At 45.2% G+C, this 10612-nt stretch overlaps 1 protein-coding gene across 1 annotated transcript in view; it reads right to left on the bottom strand.

Annotated features, from left to right (window-relative positions):
• Nucleotides 1–2402, bottom strand: part of STUM (stum, mechanosensory transduction mediator homolog) — a 93096-nt gene extending 90694 nt beyond the window's left edge. The window contains exon 1 of the mRNA XM_007936980.1: nucleotides 2201–2402. Coding sequence (XP_007935171.1) covers nucleotides 2201–2402 — 202 coding nt within the window. The remainder of the gene's footprint in view (nucleotides 1–2200) is intronic.
• Between the last annotated feature and the right edge of the window lie 8210 nt (nucleotides 2403–10612).

Genomic DNA, 10612 nt, shown 5'->3' with positions numbered 1-10612 from the left:
TAGCATTTACCTGAGGTAGATACACTCCTTGGAGAGAACAATCATGAGAGAAAGAAGGGCTGCTTATGCACAGGGTGACAGCTCATGGGGCAGGAGTGCATGGAGGGATGGACACAGGGAAGAGGTAACTATCGGGAGGAAGTATGAGGGGAGATGTTGTATTGTGGTAAATTGTGGTCAATGTCATGAGGTAAAGTGTATGTTAACTGCTGTATGGAAAGTGAATTTGCTCTGTAAATTTTCACCCAAATCACAATAAATAAATAAATAAAATTTATTCCAACTCATAGCAGACCCTCACTGGGCTCCAAGGCTGTAAATCTTTACAGGACAGCTGGTGGCTTTGAATCACCAACCTTTTGGTTAGCTACCAAATAAATGCCTTAACCACTACACTACCAGAGAAAGCCCTATGGAGTAGTTCCACTCTGTAACACATGATGTTGCCATGAGTGGGAAGTGACTGGACAGCAATGGGTTTGGTTTTGGTTGGAGGTGAGGCCTGGGAGGGTGTGCAGATGTGGGCAGTGCTGCCTCCTGGGTGGTTCCTTCACCCAACAGCAATTTGATCCTTCCATGGGGCATCAATGCTTCTGTTTCCTCAAAATATCATAGGGTGGCGTTTACTTCACCACTTTGAAAAAGTGGAACCAAGATGCATCCCTCCTCATGATCTTCAGATCCCTCGGAGAGATGGTTGGAAGTCTTTTACTCCAGCAGGTGGGGATTTCAGAAAGGCTGAATCTGATATGACAGAATCTAAATGGGCAGAGAGCCGGCCTGATGACATCAACTTGGGGGAGGGGTACTGCTGCTTGAGGTATCACGGAAGGGGGAAGCCCAACTAAAGGACACCTAACTTACTGCTCAGGCAAGTGTGCAACTCTGACTCCAGCAGCTCCCTGGGGCAGAAAGACAAGTAGATGTAAAGCACCAAGGAGAAAGTTACCATGTTCTATGTGGGTGGCTGTGAGCTTCCTTATCATCGTCACAGAGACACCCAGACCACAGGCTGGTTGGGGAGTCTTAGTGAGGTGGTGTGAAAGGCCAAAGTAAAACAAAAAGCAACTTCCGGCTGACCTCTGCTCCTGAGAACTTGGAGCCATCCGCTGTCAACAGGCGCGCGGACAGCGGCAGGCTGAATATGGAGAATATGGAGAAGGGCGCGGGGCCTGCCTCTCAAGCCCAGTACAGGAGGGACGGGGAGTGGGGGGCAGCCTTCTCAGCTAGTCACGATCAGCCCGTGCCAAGAGAGCGAGCTGGGGGAAGGGGTATCATGCAGGCTGAAATTTGGGGGCGGGGTTAGGGAAAGGAAAGGGTCAAGAAAACTTCTCATTCTTTCCTTCGATTCACCTTTCCGCCCCTCATCGATGTGCTGGACATGTTTTCAGATTTGCAAGCCAGAGTCATACACAGAATTAGATTGGCGCACGCTCTATTTCTCAGAAACGGAAGGGATGGGAGGGAGTTATGGGGTCACCTCTGGCTAGGTGCGGTCCAAACCTACATGCATCCAAACTAATATAACCATCCTCCATTCTCCTGGCGCTCTCCCCGGGTGCTGGCGAGAGTGCGAGCACCCGGGAAGGTGAAGGAGATTACGGCTAAAGAGCTCTCGCCCCTACATGGTACGCACTCCGCGGGCGCAGGCGGGGCTGCGGGGTGTCTCCCGAGCCCGGCTCGTCCCCGCCTCTCCCCGCCTCGATCAACTTCTCCGACGCCCGGGAAGTCTCGCGTCTAGTTGCTTAACCTCTATCACGCCCGACCGTGGGGGCTTCTCCTGCCTCGGTCCCGCAACTCATCCGAGAAAGGGACTCGCGAAAGGGCGCGTGCAGCGAAGATTAGAGAAGGATTTCAGACGCCAGAAGGGAAGACCAGTCCAGGGCGGGAGGAGCCGTCCTGGCCGCCGACCGCGAGCTCCAACATTCCCTGCAAAGTTTCCCACTCTTCCTAGTCTGCATGTCAGTGAAGGGTGAAGGCGGGTCAGAAAGTCATGCGTGGCACCTTCTCTCCCGGGCCCCCCTCCACGCGATACTCTAACCAGCCGGTGGGCGCGGAGAGCGCGGACCCGCTAGCTGGCGCAGACTCGCGGCGGGTGGCGCCGCCCGAGGGTCTTCCGCCTCGCTGCTCCCAGCCCCCAGCACTCCCCGCCTTCCTTGGAGGAACCCGAGCCGCAGGGGTGGCGGCTGCCGCTTCTTACCCAGTCCCGGCACGAAAGTGTTGAGGAAGAGGCAGATGACGGCCACTGGAAAAGGCATGTAGGGGATGGCGGCGCGCAGGGGCCCTTTCTTTTCGCGGACCTGCACCACCACACCGCTGGAAGAGGACGCCCCCCGAGGGTCGACTGCCGCCACCGTCGCTGCCGCCGCCGCCGTCTCGGCGTCCTTGTGCGAAGGCTCCATAGCGGGTTACGCTCCTCCGGAGCCGGGCTGCCGCGGTTGGAGCTGCCTCCCTGCGCACAGGTGGCGGGTGGCTCCGGCTCCACACTCCCGGTCGAGCTCAGGCGGCCAGCGCGCTCGGTTTGTGGTGCGGCTGGCGGAGAATCCCCCACTCCCGCGTCCCCACGCGCCTGGACCTCTGCGGCGCGCTCAGCCGCGCTCCCACACCCCCAGCGGAGGGGCTGGGAGGGCGGTGTGATTCTTAGTGACAGCGCTCCGACGCTCCTCCCCACTGGGTTCCTTCCCCTCCCTCCTCTCTAACCCCCTCCCTTCTCAAAAAGTACCAGTCACTAGAAACGGAAAACCAGGGCTATGAGAGAAAAGTAGGAAGAGGAACGCAAAGGGATCTGGTTGGGCAGGTATTGAAAGGGATCGACCACACCTCGCCCTCCCCAGACACGTGAATAGAGAATTCGGCTAAGGAACACAGCGAAATGAACATGTGTACTGGTCTGGCACAGCTCCTGATCGCAGGGAAAGCCTCGAGGTTGAAATCCTTTAAATCTGGAAGACAAATTTAACGGCTAGGGAGATGGAGGAAAGGAACGTGCAGCGCTCGATACCTAGTAGGACTCCATTTCATTCTGATTTAAATGAATTTGATTCAGGTCACGAGAAAAGCAATCTTGGATCGATAAGGGAGCTAGGAGCCAGAGACAGAGCCCTTCACCGGGCCAGATGAAGACTGATTAAAATGAGAAACATACACACATAGACTGTGTCAAAAAGCAGGAAGAAATGCGCCTTCTGTCTGGGAGGGGAAATGTGGGGAACTATCCTCTAAACTGTGTTAGGAAGGAAACCTGGGCCTTTTGAGATCTCGACGTGATGGTTAAAAGCCAGTAAGGAAACAGCGCCTTCTGGTGTTGTCAGTTGGTGGAAGCAAAAGGATTCCTCATGTCCAATTTAGTAGAGGCCCCATATTGAATTAGGTTTTCTGAATAATACAGTCCTTACCTCTGCACCTGGAAAAAGAAAACGGATAAAAGCAACTGGCTCTTAACACTGGAGAGAGAATTAAGGGCATTAAAATTATGTAGATAGTCAGCAGATTATCTAAATAATTGGAAGGATGCAAGTCAACTTCCTTCCCTGTAATTCTCTTTCTCCAGGAATAGTAGTGTTTGAATGATCCTAAGACAGCTTAGGGGCTCAAAGGAAGATTATAAAAGAACATGGACAATTTTATGAGTATCTGAATAATGGGAAAAGAAATACGGGTGCAATGCTGGAAGCGCTCACTTGTCTATGCCAAGAAATTTGAAAGGTAGGTACTTGGCCAACTGACTGGAAGAGATCCATATTTGTGCCCATTCAAAGAAAGGCAATACAACAGAATGTGGAAATTACTGAACAACATCACTAAATTGCATACAAGTAAAATTTTGCTGAAAATAATTCAAAACCGGTTATAGCAGTTCATAGACAAGGAACTACCAGAAATACAAGCTAGATTCAGAAGAGGATGTGGAATGAGGGATATCATTGCTGATGTGAGATAGATCTTGGCTGAAAGCAGAGAATACCAGAAAGATGCCTGCTTGTATTTTATTGCCTATGTAAAGGCATTTGACTGTTTTTATTGTAACAAATTATGGATAACATTGTGAAGAACGGGAATTCCAGAACACTAAATTATGCTCATATGAAACATGTGCATGGATCAAGAGGCAGTTATCATGTGATTTTAAATCAGGAAAGGTGTAAATCAGGGTTGCATCTTTTCACCATATTTATTCAATACGTATGCTAAGCAAAGAATCCCAGAAGCTAGAATACATGAAGATGCAGCATCAGGATAGGAGGAAGACTCATGAACAACCTGTGACATAACTTAGCTGCTGAATGCAGTGAAGACTTGAAGCACTTACTGATGAAGATCAAAGACTGCGGCCTTTAGTATGAATTACCCTTTAACTTAAAACAAAAATCCTCACAACTGGACTAATAAGCAACATCATGATAACAGAGAAAAGATTGACACTATCAAGAATTTCATTTTACTTGGATCCACAATCAACATCCATGGAAGCAGCAGTCAAGAAATCAAACAATGTATTGCATTGGGCAAATCTGCTGCAGAAAATCTCTTTGAAGTGTTAAAGAGCAAAGATGTCACTTTGGACACTAAAGTGTGCCTGACCCAAGCCATGGGCCAGTCGCCTCAAATGCATGTGAAAGCTAGACAATAAAGAAGACTGAAGAAGAATTGGTGCATTTGAATTATGGTGTTGGCAAAGAATCTTGAACATACCATGGACTACCAGAAAAACAAACAAATCTGTTATGGGTGAAATACAGCCAGAATTCTCCTGAGATAGGAGGATGAAGAGAGTTAGCCTCCCTTATTTTTGTCATGTTGTCGGGAGAGACTAGTCCCTGAAGAAGGACAACATGTTTGGTACAGTGAATGGTCAATGAAAAAGAGGAAGACCATGAATGAGATGGATTGACACAGTGGCTGCAATGATTGGCTCAAGTATAGCAAGGATTGGGAGGGTGGTGCAGGACTGGAGAGTGTTCTCCTCTGTTGTCTATAGGGTTGCTATGAGTTGGAACTGACACAACAGCACCTACCAACAAATTTAAAAAAAAAAAAAAAAACTGTAAAGCATGTGGCCAGGAGCTAGTGGTGATACTGGTGGCTTCACACACATACATAACTAGTTTAGGCCAGGCAGTCAAGAGAACAAGACTGAAAGCTTTCATCTCTGTTCAGTCAATAATTACCTGTACGATGTGTTCTTTTCTGGGCTTGAATTACTGTGCTTGTGAAATGTAAGCAATAACTAGTTAATATACATTTATTGAAGGCCTACTATGACTCAGGTTCTGGGGATAGAGAAATGAATAAAACTCAGCCCCTGCCCTCAGGGATCTAATAGAGGAACTGAGGGATACTAAATTACAGTGATAAAATTACAGAGACAGTGACAAATGCTGTAGCCATGGTAAGCTGCAGAAGCTGTAGAAACATGGATCTCTGTGTAACCAGCTAGAGTGAAGGGAGGCATCAGGGGAAATCTTTCAAAGAGGATACTGAATGAGACCTGAACAACTAAAGTTTACCACTTGTAGGAGATTTCTTTTACTTTAAACAAATACTTACTTAGCCAAGCACTCTCTGCCAGACATCATTCTAATCACTTTACACATACTGACACACTTAATGATTATCATAACTCTGTGAAGTAGGTATTACTTAAAACCAAAAAACCAAACTCACTGCTGTCCAGTCAGATCTAACTCATAATGATCCCTCCTTGGGTTTCCGAGGCGGTATCACTAAGGAAGTAGATTGCCCAACCTTCCTTCCAAGGAGTGGCTGGTAGGTTTGAACCACCAGCCTTCTGGTTAGCAGTCAAATGTCTTAGGCACTATGCCACCAGAGCTCCCAGTTATTACTTATTACCCCATTTTACAGATGGGAAAATTAAAGGGCAGAGAGGTTAAATAACTTGCACAAAGTCATCCACTAATAAGTGGTAGAGCTGGGATTTGAATGTAGGATATCTGGCTCCAGAATCTATATGTATAACTATTCTTTTGTTCAGAGACCTAGAAAATAATCCATATTCTTTTAACATTCTTTTGCAGAGCACCTGGACTGTGTTAGAGTCACTCAATTACTATTACATCTTTAAAAAGAGAACATCAAGGAAGAAAGCAGACTTGCATTTTTGCAGTTTTCTACATGATTTGCTGAATATTTGGATGTCAGAAAGACACGCAAGCTGGTGAACTGCATGCATAAAGGCATGGACACCTAGGAAGATAGGGAATTCTCCAGGAATGGCAATATGGAGGAACTAGTGTTCACGTGGGCATGGACAGGAGATAATCTGGTGATGTAGGCTGGTGTGTAGTAAGAAAGGAGAAAGGCGTTTGTACTTTATCCTAGAGGTGATGTGGAATAATTGAAATGCTTTAAGCAGGGAAGTAGCATGAGCATTCCAGTAACTATTTAACAAACTACCCCCAAAATTTAGTGGCTTAACACAATCATTTTATTATGATCACAAATTCTGTTGGTCAGGGCATTTCTGTGACAGTTCATCTCTACTCCATTATATCTGGAGCCTCATCTGGAAGATGCAAATGGTGGGTGGCTGGAACACCTGGGGCTACAGGATCCACTTCCAAATTACTCTCAGGTCTGGTATCTGGACTGGGATACCTTGAAAACTGGCTCATTTGGGATCATTTGCAAGAGCACTTACATGAGGTCTCACCACATGAGTTGGACTTTTTACAATATGGTTCCTTCCCCAAGAAGGAATCTCCAGAGAGCAAATGTTTCAAGAAGACCAGATAGAACCTGCATGTACTTTTCTGTCCTAACTGGTGTTTTCTTTTGTGTTCTCTAGAGGAGCAAAACCAGCAAAGTGTATATAGAGAACTTTACTTCAAGGAAATGGCGCATGTAATTGTGAGGAAATGGCTTATAGGGTGGAGGCATTGGCAAGTCTGAAATCTGTGAATCAGGGGAACAGGCTAATGACCTCTGCAGGCTCACTTATTGTAGGAGTTGAAGTCAAAATCTGCAGGTCAGGAGGCAGGCGGGAGGCTCTGCTGCCTCATGGGATTGGGGGAGCTGGCCAATCCAGAATCTGCAGGCTGAGTGGCAGGCTGGAGGTTCTGCGGGCTTATGTTCCCAGAACTAGTGGTCAGGAGACAAGAAGAGTACAGGGTCGAGAAACAGGAAGATTTGCCAGGCCACAACCCAAAGGAAGCTCCCTTTTTGACCGATTGGAGGCTTTCATCAGATAACGAAATAGCAGGTAGTTAGATTGTGGAAGAGCCCATGTCAAACCACTGAGAATCACAGTCTGGCCAAGTTGACACCTAACATTAACCATTGCACCTGACAAGTCATACAACATCACTTCTGTGGTACTCTTTTGGTCAAAGAGTCATAAGCCTGCCCACATTCAAAGGGAGGTGGGCACCTCTCAACAGGAAGAATGCCACAGAATTTGGAGTCTGGCATTAAAACCACCAAAAATGAGATCTGTTTTTTGGGAAGACCAGTGTGGAGAATGGGTTGGAGAGGGTGAAATTGGGTCACGTATCTTGGGTTGGAACTCTCCCAATTTACCTGTGCAATGGGAAAGGAGTAGTTTCCAAATGAAAACTGGGTTATTAGCAGACAAAGAGAAAATGTTGCGTTTTAGGGATTTTAAGATATCTGAGAGGTGGCAGGTGTTCAATGCATACTTGATTAAATTTGGCATAGATCATTGTCTAGCAGAAGATGTGTATTTAGTCAATGTGAGGCTCAGTAAAACAATTTGGATTGCAGATATGGCAGCCATCAGTTTACAAATAGCAGTTAAAGCCCTACATGGAAATGTAGAGTCAGAAGAGAAGAGGGCCAAAGCACTAATAAAGGTTACAATATTCAAACAGAAAGGAAGGAAGGGGGGGAAGGAGTTTTAAAAGAAACAGCTAAAAAGATAAAAACCAAAAAACCAAACTCACTGCTGTTGAGTTGGATCTGACTCATAGTGACCCCTCCTTGGGTTTTGGAGATGATATCACTATGGAAGTAGATTGCCCAATCTTCCTTCCAAGGAGTGAATGGTGGGTTTGAATCACCAGCCTTCTGGTTAGCTGTCAAATGCCTTAGGCTAAGAGGTAGGAGGGGGGAAAAGTAGGGGTAAGACTAAGAGTGTGTCATGAAAGCTAAAAGAGGAATGATTTTTAAGAAGGAGGCTGCAAGCAGTGTCAAGTGCCGTAGAGAGGTCAAATAGGAAGAGGACCTCACATTGTCCATTGGATTTGGTACTTCAGAAGGTACCTTTCTGAGGTTCCTACTCAAAATGGTTTGCTGAAGTCTCTCCCGCTTTGTCCATTTTCAAGGAATTTCTCCATTTCATGTAAGTTGTTAAATTTGTTGGCATGATACTATTCATAATATTCTCTTAGTATCTTTTTAGTGTCTGTAGAATCTGTAGTGATGTTCCCTCTTTTGTTCCTGGTATTGGCAATTTGTGCTTTTTCTCCCTTTTTCTTCATTATTCTTGCAAGGAGTTTATATCACATCTATTTGTCATTGTGATAGTGGTCCATGATTGAAGAAGAGATTACCATCTAAGCTATTTCGGGTAAGAATAGGTTTCCAAATCAAAATCAAAATCTTACATAATAATCTCCCCCAAATTGACACAAACACAAGAGCAACAGATCAACACTTTGGTCTATCAGCGAGATAACATCTAGGCCAGGCACTGGGTCATGAGGATAAGATATATTTCTTGGCCTTGTTCTGCCATCAGCTGAATAAAGAACCTCACTTTGATCCTCTTTTTAGCTGAAAAAATAATTTTTTTTTTTTTGAAGTCAGCTTCCAGACCACATAAGAAACTCATACACCAACCACAAATGGCTCCTTTTTTGCAAAGACTGGCATTGTAGCATCTGCGGTAGAAAAGCAGATTTTGTTTGAAGCTCTGTGTCTTTGAGTAAATTTCTTAACCTCTCTGAACCTCAGTCTCCAAAATTATAAATAACACCTACCTCATTTGTGTATGTGTGAGGATTAAGTGAGATCATACATATAAGACACTTAGTAAATGGCAACCAAGTCAAGAGCCTTTTCATTTAAGTGACAGAAACCCAACTCACACTTAGCTTGAGAAAAAAGCAAAAGAAATTTGTGGATGTGATTTTTTTTGTGTCTTGGCTAGGCTGAACTATAGTCCTCAGAATTGGAGAAACTCAGTAACATGGTTTGACACAATAGCTAGAACAATGGACTAATACTATTGTGAGGATGGTGCAGGACCAGGCGACATTTCATTCTGTTATATATAAGGCCGTCATAAGTCAGAGCCAACTCGAAGGCAGCTAACAACAACAGTGATAACAAGGGATTTTTTTTCCTCAAGAATTGGAGCCGAGGAAGCAGCAGCAATTTTTTGTAGCTTACACACATTCTCTACCAGTTATTTAATCAAACCCTTATCCAGGTGCTTTTGTGAAGGGATTCTGTAAATGTGATTGAAGTCTCCAGTCAGTTATCTTAAATGCATCAAAAGGAGATTATCCTAGGTGGGCTTTACTTAATCAGTTGTAAACTCTTTAAAAGAGGGCTTAGGCTTTCTCTGCAGGAGAGACTCCAAGTAGCTGCTGAGTCTACAATTGTTCTCTCTTCCTCTTAGATCTTCCTTCCTGAGTGCCACCTGTGGATATCAGGCTTCCTACTCTATCGCTGTGGGCTCCAACCTGCTTATGATCTTCTATTCTTCACTGCCTGATTTATAGACTTCAGTCTTGCTCAGCCAGCCCCCACAATTGTGTAAGCTGATTTCTTGTACTGAATTCATATATCTATATGATTCTGCTAGTTTTGCTTCTGGTTGAACTCAGCTGTTACAATGGGCTCACATGGCTGGGAAGTCCAGAGAAAGTGTTGAATCAGGTATGCCTGTCTCAGAGGTATATCTAAAGTATGGCATGTGCCCTGGCCTCCACTTGAAGGGGGTTGCCACTCAACAGTTTCTATTAACCATCGAAGTTTCCATTGCCAGCTGTGAGAGATCATTCAGCAAGTTAAAACTAATGCTTTCCTCTTGGAGAGTCTCCATGTGTCAAGGCAGAGAGTGTGCTCTTGATCTGCTGAATGTAGAAAGAAAAGGAACTGAAAATAATGATTTCGAGGACATCATAGAACAATTTTCATCAGTGAAAGGAAGGAAGGTGCACTTGTCATTTTCACGTAGTGCCATAATGTGTTAAATAAAAGATTAACAAGCTTGACTTGTATTTTTGAGTTGATACTATGGTAAAGTTATCGAAAAGATGAGTGTCAGATGTTTGAACAGGGGCGCAATTTCAGTGCTTGCTATAGGCTCTATTATATGTAGTTAATCCTCTGGGCTGGATCCAAGGGCTCAAATTATGCCAATAAACCTTCTAATCAAAATCGATGCCCATCTCTCCCCTGCCTCTACCTATATCCCTCTCACTTTCTCATCTCTGCTTCTTTTTGCATGCCTTTGTTCTGTAGACTGCTTCTTTCCTTGTGGTGAGGAAGATGGCTCCTGGAAAACCCAGATTCACATCCTTCCAAGCAACTCAGCAGAAAGAGACTACTTTGTCTCCTACAGGGAAAGAGTTATGATTGGTCCAGCTTTGGTAATGGTCCCACCTCTTGGATCAGTGTTACAGTT

Source organism: Orycteropus afer, unplaced genomic scaffold, assembly GCF_000298275.1.
Source record: "Orycteropus afer afer isolate SDZICR_OR568_19922 unplaced genomic scaffold, OryAfe1.0 scaffold00039, whole genome shotgun sequence".
Lineage (NCBI taxonomy): Eukaryota > Metazoa > Chordata > Mammalia > Tubulidentata > Orycteropodidae > Orycteropus > Orycteropus afer.
The sequence above is the reverse complement of the archived record's forward strand: the minus strand, read 5'-3'. Positions and strand labels throughout refer to the sequence as shown.